General features: G+C 46.0%; 1 protein-coding gene across 1 annotated transcript in view; it reads left to right on the plus strand.

The window, feature by feature from the left end:
* Nucleotides 1-18,265, plus strand: part of lmo3 (LIM domain only 3) — an 88,879-nt gene that overhangs the window by 60,469 nt on the left and 10,145 nt on the right. The window contains exon 3 of the mRNA XM_083632104.1: nt 7,440-7,565. Coding sequence (XP_083488230.1) covers nt 7,440-7,565 — 126 coding nt within the window. The remainder of the gene's footprint in view (nt 1-7,439; nt 7,566-18,265) is intronic.

Genomic DNA, 18,265 nt, shown 5'->3' on the forward strand with positions numbered 1-18,265 from the left:
TGCAACGACGAGGATAGGAAATTAGTTGACTTTTCACCTTTGAAAGCTGAGTTCAACCAAAAAAAATTAAACAAAATATATTCACCGTTTTAAATGTCAAGTCCGTCTTAGTGTAAAATAAATACAATATTCGAATGCTGATTTTTTTGAATGTCAGCATTATGAATGAATAATAATAATAATATATTTTTCCGCGTATTGCATATTGCAATATATTGCATTTCAATACATGGTCCCATCCTTAACCAAAACACAACTATTTCTTTCTAGAACTTTGAAGAGGCAGTCCACCATCAGATCCTGTTTTATTTGCCGGCTACATGTATGTATATATATATTCCAGGCTGACAAAGCACTGGCATGACTCCACTCACAAGGGGGCGGGTGCTCAGAGTCTGAGGGGGGTTTTGGGGCGGGTGCTCAGAGGCTGAGGGGGGGGGGGGGGGGTTTGGGGTCCACTGGGCTAAAGCCTTGTGGAATAATTTAATTGGCGTTTTCCTCTCATCAAATAGGTACCACTGAGCCGTACAGCTGTAATGCACAGTGAATGCCTTTTGACTGGAACAAGGTATCGGGGGTGCCAACCGCCTCCGTTCTCTTTCAAATTCAGATCTCAGCATAGCATGAATTTTAATTTCACGTTGGATCTTCAACCTCTTTAAATATACATGCTATTTTGTCAGCCGTGGATATGAAGTGTACGTCGACGCCTCTATGGTACATATGTGACTCTGTGTTTCTCCCCCTGACTTAGCCCCACAGTTAGCGCAGCCCCTCCACGTGTGCTGAGACGTGGGTCCCGGTGTCGAGCATGAGGACGACGTATTAGAAAGTGATATTTTTATTACCAATTATGAGCCCAGAGTCCCGCGTACGCAAAGGCCTCTAAACCCCGACACCGTGTTGGAGCTCGTGCCTTTGAATTCATTACAGGCAAACCGCGCTTAATTTGCCGCCTCCCACGAGAGCCATTAGCGTCGGTGGCATCAAACCGGCGGAGCGGCGAGAGACGAGTGGCAGGTACGCTCCATCCATCTTCCCTCTCCCCGCAGGCAGGGGGCGCCCCCCCCCGGCCGGCCCTGCACTGGGAGGTTTGGAGTTTGTTTGCCCACACACACACACACATCCCAATCGCCAGAATGAAATGTCGACGAGACAACCTAGTAGTGACTAGGGCTGCCCTCGACCAAAGATTATCCTGGTCCACCAGAAATCGACCACAGCTCCGACCAATCGATTGGTCGAAACGGGGTCTAAAAAAAAACTAAAAAAAACTAAAAAAAACTTTTTTTGCAGTGTACTTTTTTGTCTTTATTTTTTGCAGTGTACTTCTTTTTTCTTATTTTGTGCAGTGTACTGACTACTGAGCGCACTATACCCGATAGGTGATAATTATAAATGAAAGCTATTTGCAGCGTTACCGGAACATTACCGGAATGGACAGCGTGCCATGCAACACCTGGCCACCTGCTCAGTTCAGAGAAAGCCTGTGCGATGGTCATGTAACGTTAGCACACGTGGCATGGTTAATTAGTTGGTAGAAAGAATAGCTAGATAGCTTTTGCAATTTATTCCCGTAACATCTTATACCAGCCTGTCTAACATTACCGGAGTTGGAGTGTATCAACTGTGAACTGTGAGTGAAAGCGGCTGGGTGTCCAGTCTCACTGATGACTCAGTCTCATCTCATAAGGTGCTGTACTGCGCTCCTTAACAGCTTGTTAACAGCTGATGGCTGACGGCTGCAGGCTGAAACGTGTCCATTGTTTGCGCTATTAAGCTGAGCCATTTAGTTGTTAATTCCATCGCTCTGCTGGTTCCTCTCCTTTCTGCTAACTGTGTCTCTAGCCTGGATCACTCCATGTATGCTTCTAGAAAAGGTCCGTGTTGCAACTTGCTTCGCTACTTCGTTCCGGATCGCTTTTATTTTTATGAAATTGAATTTCTCCTATGAAATTATTAACACCAGCGATTGCTTGACCAACGTGAATCTCGTCGACCAAACAATCGACCAATCGACCTGGAGGGGGCAGCCCTAGTAGTGACATCATCTAGCAGCGCCCCTAGTTGGCGAAAAGGGGAAATGTTCGTCTTTCCAGCAAATCTAGGTACATTTTAGGATTGAAAGCAGTGTCGTGTCTTGTATGAGGTGAAATGCAAATGAACTAGAGTCATACGATCAAATGTTTCATGTCCTCTTTAATATTCACATTAGGGATGTTCATCAGTTATCGAAAATCGATAATTGATCGTTAAGGAATGGAATCGATCATGTGGAATTTTTATCGATTATTGTTATTATTATTTTTTTTTTTTTTATTATTTTTTTTTTTTTTGCGGACTAGGTTTGGGTGGAATTTGTTCCTCCTCGCCCCACTCCATTGCACAGCCGACTAACGTGAGGTGGAGCTTCATATAGTCTCTAGTTTTCTGGCTGGGCACGGGCCTTTGTGCCAACAAAACTGTTTTAAACATGGGGAATTCACACCGGCATGCGCCGGGGACAGCAGAGTGTTGGAGAGGAGACACATTGAAATAAAGAGTTCATTGAGGAGAACACGTTGTCTTTCGTATTTTCTGCCATAGGCATTCATTTTGTAAAAAAAATATATACAGTATATATATATATATATATATATATATATATATATATATATATATATATATATTAGGGCTGTCAAACGATTAATTTTCTTAATCGCGATTAATCGTGCGATTAACTATAATTAATCGCGATTAATCGCATCTTTGTATCGCATGGTTAAAATGCTATTATTTTGCATTGCAAAGCATTTTTAAGTAGATATTAATCATTATTACCAGTATGTCATGATTGGGAATCAAATGAATGCAAATAAATGTACTTTGTGATCTTTAGTTTTAGATTTATTTTCAATTCAATAGAAGTGCAATGTAGACAGGAGGTCACAAAATGTCTACAAAATGCATCTTGAATAGAAAATAAATGCACAATAATTGTAAACACTCCAGAACGCTCCAGAACCGATACTTCCGGCGGCGGCGCTGTGGAGCAGTTGAAACCCAAAATGACACAGCCGAAGAAGGCTGTATCTGAGCTAAAAATATTGGCACCTCCATGTGAATAATGGCTCGGTATTGGAAACTGTGTATTGATAACGTGTATATCGCGTGAAGCCATTGGAGCCGACCTCCCAGTGGTTAGAGGACCCGTGCATCCGAGACTCTGAAGGAAGAATGAGTGAGGAGTCTCGCGCTAGCTAACTGGCTGCTAGGTGGCTGCTAGCTACTTTTAGGTGATCGCTCGCCTCAAACTCGATGTACAGTACTGCGGTGATATTTTAATTCCGTTTTACACAAGGTGCAAACTATACGGCTCTTGACTTATCCACTGTGCCATTTGGGAAGTAAAACGAGCCATTTAAAAGCGTATTGCTGTCGTTCTCTTCCATGCCTGCGCACAAGCAGGAGACAGGAAACCAAACGGCTTGACTACAAGTACGTTGCGATGAAGGGACAAAATAGCGGCATGCGGTTAACGCGATTAAAAAAAAAAACGCGTTATGATCGGCGCGCGTTAACGCGCGATTAACGCGTTAACGCTGACAGCCCTAATATATATATATATATTATTAATATGATCGATAATCGATAATTGATCGTTAATTTCCCCTGATTTTCGATTATGGAAATTTTTCAAAATGAACATCCCTAATTCACATGATATCTAGAAATCTGAAAAGCAACAAATGAAATGTTCATATTGTACATTTCTGAACCAATGACGTCAGCACGTCATAGCCTCCTGTAAGCCCGGCGTTGGCATGTCATCGTCATAGCCTCCTGTCTAAGCCCGGCGTCTGCACGTCGCAGCCTCTAAATCACATATGCAGTCCTCTCTAAGCCTGGCATCGACATGTCGCAGCCTCTAAAAAGATGGTTTGATTTGAGGTGCTGATGTAGATATTGTCCCCATACGGGGGCGCAGGTTGGGAGATTGTTTGAATCAGTTGAAGCAGTGGTTAAAGGAGCACAGGACGGCGTGTTATGAATTATGCAGCAAACACAGAAGCAGGCAGGAGTTTGGGAGTCTCTGAGATTTTTTCATTTCCCTGAGCAAAGCAAGTTTTCCCTGCTTTATCGTATTGAAGGTGTCTTTTACATGGTATCCATCTCCTTAGTAGGAAAAATCAATCTGTTTTGGCTGAAAAATATTCTAAAAAGATAGAATTTCTCACTTTCAGAATCCAATAATGAATGAATGAATGAATTAAGCTTTAAGTGGGAGACTGTGTTGGTGTCTGTGAAAGCGTTTTTGTTTTGTGTTTAGCTATTGTGTGTGTGAACTGTGAAATGCCATGAAATAGTTGGCGTAGATGGTAATTAAACGCAGTTTTAATATGAATTTCTACCGTGCCATAATATATAATATATTGGGTTGACATTGACTCCTGAATCAAATGCTAACCGCTGTTTTGTTAGTGCCCACTTCTGTCACTTTGCCATATATACAATAAATAATCCACCTCAAACAATGATTCTTTTTCACCTCAAAGGAAAGTAGGGGCCTTAATCATTGTTTCGAGCCCCAGGCAGTTGACTCTCTCTCTCTCTCTCTCTCTCTCTCTCTCTCTCACTCACACACCCACACACACACACACACACACACACACACACACACACACCCACACGACACACACACACACACACACACACACACACACACACACACACACTCACACACACTCACACACACACACACACACACACACACTCACACACACACACACACACGTGCGCGCACGCGCACACGCACACACTCACACACTCACACACACACACACACACACACACACACACTCACACACACACACTCACACTCAAACACACACTGCATATTACTTTATAAGGACTTGACCCAATCTTGAATTGTTCAGGAGTGTGGTAGTCGTGTTCAGAGGTGCAGACCATGTAAGAGTGTGGACAGATACAATGAACAGTGACAGGCATGTGTGTGTGTGTGTGTGTGTGTGTGTGTGTGTGTGTGTGTGTGTGTGTGTGTGTGTGTGTGTGTGTGTATGCCAGACATTTAACAAAAATCAAATTTCTTTGGTTTTTCACATCAAAAGTCAACCATGCTGTCTCCACTCATAACGATCTACAGTGTGCTTACATCAGCTACTACTATCACATTTCAACCCAATATTGATATGACATGACAGCTGTCGATCAATCTTCATGGCTAGAAGAAAATTCCAAGCAGGCAACATGGCTGCCTACATGGGCAAACTTTTCTAGACCATAAATGTACTTAGCCAATAAGTATGTAACATACAGAATAAAACAAACAGTAATGTCTTTAATGTAGAATGCAAAGGACATGTAACTGGCTCGTTACCTCGCATTCCAGGAATATCGCTATTTGCCGCGGCTCGTCGGACGCTTCAAAACCGGGCAGCCGGCTCTCTCCCTCGGGGAGAAGGAGGCTGTGTGATGGGGTGAGCCAACCGCCCGGGCCTCTGCTCTGGGGCTGGGTGCAGTGAGCCAACCGCCCGGGCCTCTGCTCTGGGGCTGGGTGCAGTGAGCCAACCGCCCGGGCTTCTGCTCTGGGGCTGGGTGCAGTGAGCCAGCCAGTGCAAGTGCGCAGGGCTGTATTTACATCATATTGTGTTTGTACTTAGAGTGTTATTGAAAAGGGACCGGTAGGTTTCAGATTTGTCCGGTAAAATAGATTATTTAGCGGAGTGGAGTGGTGTCTCATGCTGCTCCCACACACAGAGCACCCCGCCCGCATCACCCCTCACATTCAGTCAGTCAACTCCAGTCACTCATCCCAGACACGCCCACTTTCCAACGGTCAAATCAAACTCCTCCACACACACACTATGTCCCGCCTCTCTCTACCCTGTCTCACTGGGAATACGGCATGATAAGGAATCACATAATCCTGGAAATGTCGTTTCAGCTCCACTTTAAAACACAGCTTTTTTCTTTTTTACATCTTCCGTCATTTCCAATCCCAACGAATGGAAGGGCGTGACTTTGGCACTTTGTTTGAAAATGACTCAGGTGAGGTGAAAGCCCCGCCCACGGTGCACTGACAGCAGTCTGTGTAGGATACTGGCCCCGCCCCCCGGGGCACTGACAGCTGTGTATTGTGATCTGTCAAATTGCCATACAAAGTGCTGTGTGGCTGTGCTCAGAAAGCTCATGCTCAGTCTCTCATGCTAAAACCTAGCTTCTTCTTTCCTATATATCTATTTTTAGAACAATGACTTGGCTTTGTGGGGAGAAATCCTCATTTCATGTGTTTCATGCGAAGGCCTTCAGGCGATGCACATTTGCGCAAGAAAAGAGCGAGGAGGGCAAAGAGATAACACAAACGTCTCTAAATGTAGATGGCTCACAGCGAAAGACATAATTCTTTTAATTAAGTCTGCGCTGATCCCTGGGATGGGCCATCTTGTTTTCACCCCCCTGCGCCCCGTGCATGTTCCAGTGTTCCGGGAGAGATCCTTCATTGTCTCAAGGTGTGTGACAGTGGCCCTTAACTCTGTAGGTATTCATGAGGGCACAATCTATCTGCTTCCTGGGCCTGTGGGAAACATACTTTCTGAAGGTTAATAAACAACCCTGCATATCCCAAGCCCCCAGATCATTTATCAGATTGCCATCTCTTACAGCCTCTGAGAGTGGCATGGCGTTTTATCATTCTAACAACGACGGCTAAAAGTGCCTGAAGAAGTCGCTCTAATAGGTTATTTTGTTATATGATTTCGTTATCAGATCCCCTCCCCCCCTGCTCCTGCTAGCCTGGTATGTAATATATATAGGTGGCTGTGCTGTGTGTACTAACAGCCCTGAATCCCTAATGAATAGTCACTAACGCCCCTGGAGCAGGCGTGAAATAATAGGCTCCTCCCTCTGCTCGTGTCACCGCACAAAGCTGCAACCTCACTATTCTCATACTGTCTGATCAAAAGTTGCAAATAGCACTGGCGTTGTCAGCCCTCGTCTGGTCTTTTGCTTGTGCGCACATCCTATCCAAATGAACGCTACGCGTACGCAGGATAGGCTATGCAAGGCAGCCACCATGCAAACACATAGTTGATAGCAAATCTCGGCCCTTAAATGTCATGAATTCTGTACTCTTCACAATTAAAAGTTCCATAAGAACGCTGTCACTTTGAAAGTTGCAGGTTTTATATATGAGGGAAGAGGTGATGGTATTCGTGTTTTTTGCTTGTTAGTTTGTTTGTTAGTTTGTTTTACCATGAAGTAAGCACTAAAATTAGTTTTCCAGGAAAGCAATGGCATTTTGAATGTAATGAATTTGTTGATCACAAGTCTGGATTCCGTGGTATTGACATACATTGTGTGTCTCCTGTGTGTCTGTGTGTGGCGTGCGTGCGTGTGTGTGTGTGTGTGTCTGTGTGTGGTGTGCGTGCGTGTGTGTACAGGTTGTTTGGTGTAACAGGGAACTGTGCGGCGTGCAGTAAGCTAATCCCAGCCTTCGAGATGGTGATGAGGGCCAAGGAAAACGTCTACCACCTGGACTGCTTTGCCTGCCAGCTCTGCAACCAGAGGTGAGACCACACTCCTGTCCCCTCTGTCCCCCTACTCAGCTATAGAATGAGGGGAGACCATAGAACATTTCACTCGGACCATTTTTTTTTTTTTTTTTTTGTCTGAGTGAAATGTTCTATGGTCTCTCCTGATTCTAAATATAGCTGAATCGGTTGGTTTGATCAAGTAAAACGAGTTTTATAAGCGTTAGGGATGCACCGATCCACTTTTTTCACTTCCGATCCGATTCCGATCCCTGAATTTGGATATCTGCCGATACCGATATTATGCCGATACCAATATTTTTCTTGAATATACAGTATAGGCAAAGATTTGGCCAATTAAAGATTTTCTTTTTTAAATATACCTTGCAAAAAGCAGACAAAATTAAGAAAATATACAAGGCAAAGAAGGATACTATTATACATGGGCAAATTACGGCCAGCCTGTGCGGCCCGCACTGGAATTGGAAAAAAAGAAGAAAAAGAAAAAAAGAAAAAGAAAAAAAAACATTTATATATATATATATATATATATATATATATATATATACCGGTATATATATATACCGTAAATTCCGGACTATAAGACGCACCGGTGTATAAGCCGCGGGACCAAAATTGACTATTTTTTTCTTCTATAAGCCGCACCGGTCTATAAGCCGCGGGTGTTTTGATGTTTAATTACCATATGAAAGGGTTCGTGCACAGAGGAATGTCGGGAAAGCGATGGCTGTTTGGGGAAGCTCCCATTTATTAACATTTCAACAAAACAAAACAAAAGTCAGGTCACTAATCCCCAGACAAAATCACACAACAATAGGCTATATGTGCAGCAAACCTGTAACCAGAGAAGTCAAGTCACTAATGCTCGTCTTCCTCTTCTTCCTGCGTACTGAAACCACCAAAGTCCTCATCTTCAGTGTCGGAAACGAACAGGTTCAGGGTGGCTTCGTCAACCACTCTCCTCTCTCCTTCATTGTCACTCAAAACCAACGAACTCCTCTTCATCTATAGCTGTGTTTCCATTACAGTTTTTCGCAAAAGAATTGCAATATTTCTACAACTTCGACAATGTACAATTGCGACTTGTAGGCGTTTCCATTGAAGTTGCGTTTGAGTGATTCCCCGTTGCAGCAGCTGCCACAGTGATTACGCACGGGGATCTGCCCCATATCCCGTCCCCTGCATGCTCAAATCCAACCAATGGTCAATGGAAATCCCAACATGAAGTTACAATGCATATAAACGAGCCTGATTATCAATTCAAAAGAAAATGAGTCGCAAAATGTTGCTGGCTGCGTGAATGCAGTCAGCGCGACAGGCAGAGGAAAAAAGGTAGCCTAATAGCCTACAACTGGTCCGATTTAGAGATGGAGGGGGGAAAAGGCTGATTTGGTTCTATAATTGCACCTGAAACGTGTGCAATGTATTAGCCTACTCACAGTCACTGTATTCACTTCAGACAGCACCACCGCACCAGTGTGTGCTTTTCATCCTCTCATCTCGCCGCTGTGCCAAATGCGCGCACACAGGCAGCCTGCTGTCACCATGGACCGATTTCTGCCATTAAACATTATCTAATTTGCCCGGCTACGCTTTTGCACAACACTCGTCTTTCTGCTAGGTAGCGTTGCTTCAAAGTTTTCCACTTGCTGCGGAGGTTTTGACACGGCTATCGAACCTTACTTACCAAACTTATTTTCCGCTCCTTTTCCAAGGGATAATATGGGTCACATGACGTGCAAATGCGAAAAATGTGTTTCCATTACACTTTTGCGATAAACTGCTATATCGACACGTCTGAAAAACCACCTCATGATCATCTACTGCTCGTTCTCATGCTGTCGAGAACGAGCAAAGCTTTTTTTTGGTGAAAGAATCCTCCAGGGCGCTTCTTGTTAACAGTCCGAGTGAGTGGCAGGTCGAACGTCAAAGGCACTTCATCCATATTTATGATCTGCTCCGGTTCGATGGAATATTCCTTGATCTTCCTTTGTGTGAATTCGCCGAAGTTTGTGATTTTCTCCTGGTAGTCGGGGGAGGGAGTTGATGGGCTTGTGGCCGTTTGCTTACCGTAATTACCATATGTAAGTGGTCACGCACAGAGGGGATTGAGATGGCTGTTTGAGGAAGCTCCCATTTACCGTATTACCGTAACATTTCAACAAAACAACATAACACAACACCACCGTTGTTTATTTTTACAGTGCACACAGTGTCCGCGGTGTGGTGAAAAGAGGGCAAGAGAGGAAATTAAAACAGAAGTGGATTTATAGTTAGAAAGAGTGCTAAAAAAGAGAGATTTTTTTTTTTTTTTTTTTTTTTTTCTGAAAAAATCCATAGATAAGACGCACCGTTATATAAGCCGCAGGGGCCAAAAAACGGGAAAAAAGCCGCGGCTTATAGTCCGGAATTTACGGTATATATATATATATATATATATATTTATTTATTTTTATTTATTTTTTATTTATTTTTTTTTCCAAAAAAAAAAAATATATATATATATATATATATATATATATATATATATATATATATATATATATATATATATATATATATATATTCCGATCCGATCCGTGAATTAATGCCAATATCGGCACCCGATACCGATATTGGATCGGTATCGGCCCCATAAGCGTATCATTTTACGAAATGTCTATGGGAAAGTGAATGGAGAAGGAAATCCCTTGGTTTGTATGGCGAAGGCGGAAGAGGGCGTGACTTTGGCCCTCTGTTCACACAACGCGCACATGGACATACACATTCACACGCACGTGCGCACACAAACACACACACACCCAGGAGACACACACACACCAAACACATTGCGCATACTAAAGGCGGTTACGCACAATTAGCGGCGGGTTATTGTGTTGCCACTGCAGCAGACAGCCTCGGCTAATGCATTGCAGCCAGGCCCAGGCAGAGAGCTCTGCTCTCCACATTCAAACCATTTCTCTTTGGTTTTGGAGGAGAGGTGGAAAAGTACACACATTCTTTACTTAAGTAGAAGTACAGTCACTTGTGTAAAACACACCGGTAAAAGTAGAAGTACTGATTCAACTTGTTTACTCAAGTAAAAGTAAAAAAGCACAGGCTCTGAAATGTACTCAAGTATAAAGGTAAAAAAGTATTTATACCGGCTGTTTCTGTGCAAAGCTAACTGAACCTCATGCCATATTAATATAATTTGAAGACTATTAAACTTTTAACACGTTCACTGCCATTGGCGAGATATCTCGGCTTACAGAATCCAACGGTTGACTGCCAATGACGAGATATCTCGGCTTAAAAAAAATAAAAAAAATTTGACGGTGGGACGTGGATCAACGCTCCCCACGTCTCCTATAAAAAATATTGGAGCCACCGAACGTGTACAACCCATTCCACCGACCCACTAAGTGGCGACAGTGTTCTCCAGACTAGAGGAAGGCAAGCAAAAAGCAGTGTGAGGAAGCCATTCTCATGAAAATGGATTGGCGAAAACGCTTTCACTTTCGCGCTTGGGAGCTGGCGGTGGGGTTTTGCAAATTTGCATAATAGATTACGGGTGGAACACACTTTGAAACACGCAGCATAAATAAGACCAGAATCGCAAAAGCTTCATCAAAGCTCTCAACACAAACCCCAAGAAACGAGCGAGCCCACCAGACTTGCACAGCGGCCGCCAGCAGACAGGCACAGCAGCAGCAAAGCAGTGAGCCTGGTGACGCGAGGTTACAGCAGCAACAGAAACGAGCTTGTGACACGCCCGCTGCAGCCAAGAAGAACACACACGGAGGGAGGAGTTTGAAGGAGAGGGGTGTTTCCTGCTGTTATGGAGGAAATTACTGTTCAAAACTATTGTTTAGATGTCTGACGTCTTACTGATGCCAAAAATGAATGGTTAAAGTGACTGTTCTATCGAATTTCACAAAAAGCCGTTTATCTCAGAATAAATTTTCAGACGCTGAAACCATGCTGTATTCAACTGCTAATGCTTACATAACTACTAACTCTACAAACTAACTCTTTTAGACAGAGAAAGCACACATTCTATTAGTTCTTTTGAGATATTGTGTGTTCACAAAATCCTAACAGAAACGAATCCTCGGCTCTTGAAAGATGAGCCAGAATCCTCAAAAAAAAACCTTGGCAGAAGCTAACTACAGTATTGAAAAACGGCTGGCAGTGAATGTGTTAAAAAACTACAAACTTTTTTTTCTTTTAAGATGTCTAAATATCAATAGTTTGATTAATAATCTGGGTGATACAGTATGTTGCTTCCACAAAAAAGGTACACAGAAAATAGAAAAATAGAAACGAGACGAGAGAGACAGACAAACAATGTGACATCGTTGTTGTCTGCCGTGCATTAAAACTAAAGTAACAAGCCTGTTTTGAAAATGTAAGGAGTAGAAAGTACAGATATTTGTGTTAAAATGTAGGGAGTAAAAGTAAAAAGTTATCAGAAAAAATAAATATTCAAGTACAGATACCTGAAAATGCTACTTAATTACCGTAACAAAGTATTTGTACTTAGTTACTCTCTACTACCATCTCTTCTGCCCTAACTCACAAGCGTGAGCAGCTCCACCACCCAAAACGTGTCTGAAATAATGGCAGGAAAAACTCCTGATATGCAAATCAGCTCCACCTGTTCCATATCCCCTCTGTTATATGAGACAGAATGACATTTCATTCTGTTATTAGACACAATGACATTTCATTCATCAAGTGACAAATGCGCTCAAGTGATGAGGCGTTGTTATCGCTGTGCGTATGTACCAACATGCCTCCTGATGAGGTGTTGTTATCGCTGTGCGTACGCACCAACATGCCTCCTGATGAGGTGTTGTTATCGCTGTGCGTATGTACCAACATGCCTCCTGATGAGGTGTTGTTATCGCTGTGCGTACGTACTAACATGCCTCCTGATGAGGTGTTGTTATCGCTGTGCGTATGTACCAACATGCCTCCTGATGAGGTGTTGTTATCGCTGTGCGTATGTACCAACATGCCTCCTGATGAGGTGTTGTTATCGCTGTGCGTATGTACCAACATGCCTCCTGATGAGGTGTTGTTATCGCTGTGCGTATGTACCAACATGCCTCCTGATGAGGTGTTGTTATCGCTGTGCGTACGTACCAACATGCCTCCTGATGAGGTGTTGTTATCGCTGTGCGTATGTACTAACATGCCTCCTGATGAGGTGTTGTTATCGCTGTGCGTATGTACCAACATGCCTCCTGATGAGGTGTTGTTATCGCTGTGCGTATGTACCAACATGCCTCCTGATGAGGTGTTGTTATCGCTGTGCGTACGTACCAACATGCCTCCTGATGAGGTGTTGTTATCGCTGTGCGTATGTACCAACATGCCTCCTGATGAGGTGTTGTTATCGCTGTGCGTATGTACCAACATGCCTCCTGATGAGGTGTTGTTATCGCTGTGCGTATGTACCAACATGCCTCCTGATGAGGTGTTGTTATCGCTGTGCGTACGTACCAACATGCCTCCTGATGAGGTGTTGTTATCGCTGTGCGTACGTACCAACATGCCTCCTGATGAGGTGTTGTTATCGCTGTGCGTATGTACCAACATGCCTCCTGATGAGGTGTTGTTATCGCTGTGCGTATGTACCAACATGCCTCCTGATGAGGTGTTGTTATCGCTGTGCGTATGTACCAACATGCCCCCCTGATGAGGTGTTGTTATCGCTGTGCATATGTACCAACATGCCTCCTGATGAGGTGTTGTTATCGCTGTGCGTATGTACCAACATGCCTCCTGATGAGGTGTTGTTATCGCTGTGCATATGTACCAACATGCCTCCTGATGAGGTGTTGTTATCGCTGTGCGTATGTACCAACATGCCTCCTGATGAGGTGTTGTTATCGCTGTGCGTATGTACCAACATGCCTCCTGATGAGGTGTTGTTATCGCTGTGCGTATGTACCAACATGCCTCCTGATGAGGTGTTGTTATCGCTGTGCGTATGTACCAACATGCCTCCTGATGAGGTGTTGTTATCGCTGTGCGTATGTACCAACATGCCTCCTGATGAGGCGTTGTTATCGCTGTGCGTATGTACCAACATGCCTCCTGATGAGGTGTTGTTATCGCTGTGCGTATGTACCAACATGCCTCCTGATGAGGTGTTGTTATCGCTGTGCGTATGTACCAACATGCCTCCTGATGAGGTGTTGTTATCGCTGTGCGTATGTACCAACATGCCTCCTGATGAGGTGTTGTTATCGCTGTGCGTACGTACTAACATGCCTCCTGATGAGGTGTTGTTATCGCTGTGCGTACGTACTAACATGCCTCCTGATGAGGTGTTGTTATCGCTGTGCGTACGTACTAACATGCCTCCTGATGAGGCGTTGTTATCGCTGTGCGTACGTACCAACATGCCTCCTGATGAGGTGTTGTTATCGCTGTGCGTATGTACCAACATGCCTCCTGATGAGGTGTTGTTATCGCTGTGCGTACATACTAACATGCCTCCTGATGAGGTGTTGTTATCGCTGTGCGTATGTACCAACATGCCTCCTGATGAGGTGTTGTTATCGCTGTGCGTACGTACTAACATGCCTCCTGATGAGGTGTTGTTATCGCTGTGCGTACGTACTAACATGCCTCCTGATGAGGTGTTGTTATCGCTGTGCGTACGTACTAACATGCCTCCTGATGAGGCGTTGTTATCGCTGTGCGTACGTACCAACATGCCTCCTGATGAGGTGTTGTTATCGCTGTGCGTACATACTAACATGCCTCCTGATGAGGCGTTGTTATCGCTGTGCGTATGTACCAACATGCCTCCTGATGAGGTGTTGTTATCGCTGTGCGTACGCACTAACATGCCTCCTGATGAGGCGTTGTTATCGCTGTGCGTACGTACCAACATGCCTCCTGATGAGGTGTTGTTATCGCTGTGCGTACGTACTAACATGCCTCCTGATGAGGCGTTGTTATCGCTGTGCGTATGTACCAACATGCCTCCTGATGAGGTGTTGTTATCGCTGTGCGTACGTACCAACATGCCTCCTGATGAGGTGTTGTTATCGCTGTGCGTACATACTAACATGCCTCCTGATGAGGCGTTGTTATCGCTGTGCGTATGTACCAACATGCCTCCTGATGAGGTGTTGTTATCGCTGTGCGTACGTACCAACATGCCTCCTGATGAGGTGTTGTTATCGCTGTGCGTACGTACCAACATGCCCTTTTGATGAGGTGTTGTTATCGCTGTGCGTACGTACCAACATGCCTCCTGATGAGGTGTTGTTATCGCTGTGCGTATGTACCAACATGCCTCCTGATGAGGTGTTGTTATCGCTGTGCGTACGTACCAACATGCCTCCTGATGAGGTGTTGTTATCGCTGTGCGTATGTACCAACATGCCTCCTGATGAGGTGTTGTTATCGCTGTGCGTACGTACCAACATGCCTCCTGATGAGGCGTTGTTATCGCTGTGCGTATGTACCAACATGCCTCCTGATGAGGTGTTGTTATCGCTGTGCGTATGTACCAACATGCCTCCTGATGAGGTGTTGTTATCGCTGTGCGTACGTACCAACATGCCTCCTGATGAGGCGTTGTTATCGCTGTGCGTATGTACCAACATGCCTCCTGATGAGGTGTTGTTATCGCTGTGCGTACGTACCAACATGCCTCCTGATGAGGTGTTGTTATCGCTGTGCGTACGTACTAACATGCCTCCTGATGAGGTGTTGTTATCGCTGTGCGTACGTACCAACATGCCTCCTGATGAGGTGTTGTTATCGCTGTGCGTACGTACCAACATGCCTCCTGATGAGGTGTTGTTATCGCTGTGCGTATGTACCAACATGCCTCCTGATGAGGTGTTGTTATCGCTGTGCGTATGTACCAACATGCCTCCTGATGAGGCGTTGTTATCGCTGTGCGTACGTACTAACATGCCTCCTGATGAGGCGTTGTTATCGCTGTGCGTACGTACTAACATGCCTCCTGATGAGGTGTTGTTATCGCTGTGCGTACGTACCAACATGCCTCCTGATGAGGTGTTGTTATCGCTGTGCGTACGTACCAACATGCCTCCTGATGAGGTGTTGTTATCGCTGTGCGTACGTACCAACATGCCTCCTGATGAGGTGTTGTTATCGCTGTGCGTACGTACCAACATGCCTCCTGATGAGGTGTTGTTATCGCTGTGCGTACGTACCAACATGCCTCCTGATGAGGCGTTGTTATCGCTGTGCGTACGTACCAACATGCCTCCTGATGAGGTGTTGTTATCGCTGTGCGTACGTACCAACATGCCTCCGGAATGAGCGGGAGCATGTTGTTGTTTTCAAGCTTGTTTTTTTGAGAAGTTCAGTCCTAAAGGATCAAGTGTTTGGTATAAAGCTCGCACAATGGAAAAGAGAATTGTGCATAGCAGCTTCACTGCGGTACCTTTCTGATACATTTGCACATACAGTACAGTCAAGTCACACTGCTGCCCTGAGATGAGCTGTCTGGCACATTCACATTGATCTTTCCCGGCAGTTGTTTGAGAGAGTTTTGGTGTTACAGTACCACTGCTCACTTATACTCTGCAACATTTATGACAGCACCGGCTGACATAACTGCTGCTTAGCAGATTTTGGATCCAGAAACAAGATGAACTGTTTAGTAAAACCTCGGTGACAATCAGAACATGAGTTATTCTGAAGCCGAAAGTCTAAGTGGGTTTCTCAACATTTTATATCCTGATTAATAGAATGACCTTTCACAATTGTTCTCAGCCTGGGCCTGAGACCTATGAGGAGATCTCACTTAAGATTCCCCTCAATAGTTCCTCACCGTCTCATTCAGGCCTGGAAATGGGCTCCTGTTCTTTGTCTGGCCGGCTCTATCTCAAACAAACATGAAAGCCCACCACCCCCCCACCCCCCCTGGCCTTCAATAAAGCAATCTAATCCATCTCACAAATGGCCCAGAGATTTCTCTGCGGAACATCGTCAGAAAATGTGAAATCTGATAAACAGAGCAGGCGATCGCGAGGTCGGCAGGGGTCACGCCGTGTAATTATCCGGCGCTCCTGCGGGTCAGCCACAGCCCGTGTTGGTGTTTGAAGGTTGAATTGCTACAATCTAGTATGAACGTACAGAACCCCCCCACCCCCACCCCCCCACAACCACACTCACACCCTCCTACAGAACCCCCCCCCCCCCCACAACCACACTCACACCCTCCTACAGAACCCCCCCCCCCCCAACAACCACACTCACACCCTCCTACAGAACCCCCCCCCCCAACAACCACACTCACACACCCTCCTACAGAACCCACCCCAACAACCACACTCACACACCCTCCTACAGAACCCCCCCCCCAACAACCACACTCACACACCCTCCTACAGAACCTCCCCCCTACCCCCCCAACAACCACACTCACACACCCTCCTACAGAACCCCCCCCCCCCCACCCCCACAACAACCACACTCACACACCCTCCTACAGAACCCCCCCCCCCCCCGCCCAACAACCACACTCACACACCCTCCTACAGAACCCCCCCCCCCCACCCCCCCAACAACCACACTCACACACCCTCCTACAGAACCCCCCCCCCCCCCCCCCCCGCCCAACAACCACACTCACACACCCTCCTACAGAACCCCCCCCCACCCCCCCAACAACCACACTCACACAGCGCCCCTCTGGTTGCTTTGTGGCTAAATCCTCCCCGCTGGTGGGGACAAGCCGGGAACAGGCTGGGGATAGGACAGGCCAGGTTGGGGACAGGACAGCCTGGGGACAGGCTAGGCTGGGGACAGGTTGGGGACAGGACAGGCTGGGGACAGGCTGGGGATAGGACAGGCCAGGTTGGGGACAGGACAGCCTGGGGACAGGCTAGGCTGGGGACAGGTTGGGGACAGGACAGGCTGGGGACAGGACAGCCTGGGGACAGGTTGGGGACAGGACAGGCTGGGGACAGGTTGGGGACAGGACAGGCTGGGGACAGGCTGGGGACAGGCCAGGCTGGGGACAGGTTGGGGACAGGACAGGCTGGGGACAGCCTGGGGACAGGCCAGGCCGGGGACAGGTTGGGGACAGGACAGGTTGGGGACAGGGGACTTGGAGCCGGTGATTATTGTGATTTCATCAGGGAGTCACTGCAGGACTATGATGCTCCTCCCCGTGCTCAGCCATTAAGGGCCTTGTCTAAGTGTTAGTGCCCCATTAGCCCGGGAGTGGACATGTCATGGTGATCATGTGACCTGCGGAGTGGACATGTCATGGTGATCATGTGACCTGCGGAGTGGACATGTCATGGTGATCATGTGACCTGCGGAGTGGACATGTCATGGTGATCATGTGACCTGCGGAGTGGACATGTCATGGTGATCATGTGACCTGTGGAGTGGACATGTCATGGTGATCATGTGACCTGCGGAGTGGACATGTCATGGTGATCATGTGACCTGTGGAGTGGACATGTCATGGTGATCATGTGAGCTGCGGAGTGGACATGTCATGGTGATCATGTGAGCTGTGGAGTGGACATGTTATGGTGATCATGTGACCTGCGGAGTGGACATGTTATGGTGATCATGTGACCTGCGGAGTGGACATGTTATGGTGATCATGTGACCTGCGGAGTGGACATGTCATGGTGATCATGTGACCTGTGGAGTGGACATGTCATGGTGATCATGTGAGCTGCGGAGTGGACATGTCATGGTGATCATGTGAG

The sequence above is a fragment of the Poromitra crassiceps genome, assembly GCF_964638095.1.
Source record: "Poromitra crassiceps genome assembly, chromosome: 2".
Taxonomy (NCBI): Eukaryota; Metazoa; Chordata; class Actinopteri; order Beryciformes; family Melamphaidae; genus Poromitra; species Poromitra crassiceps.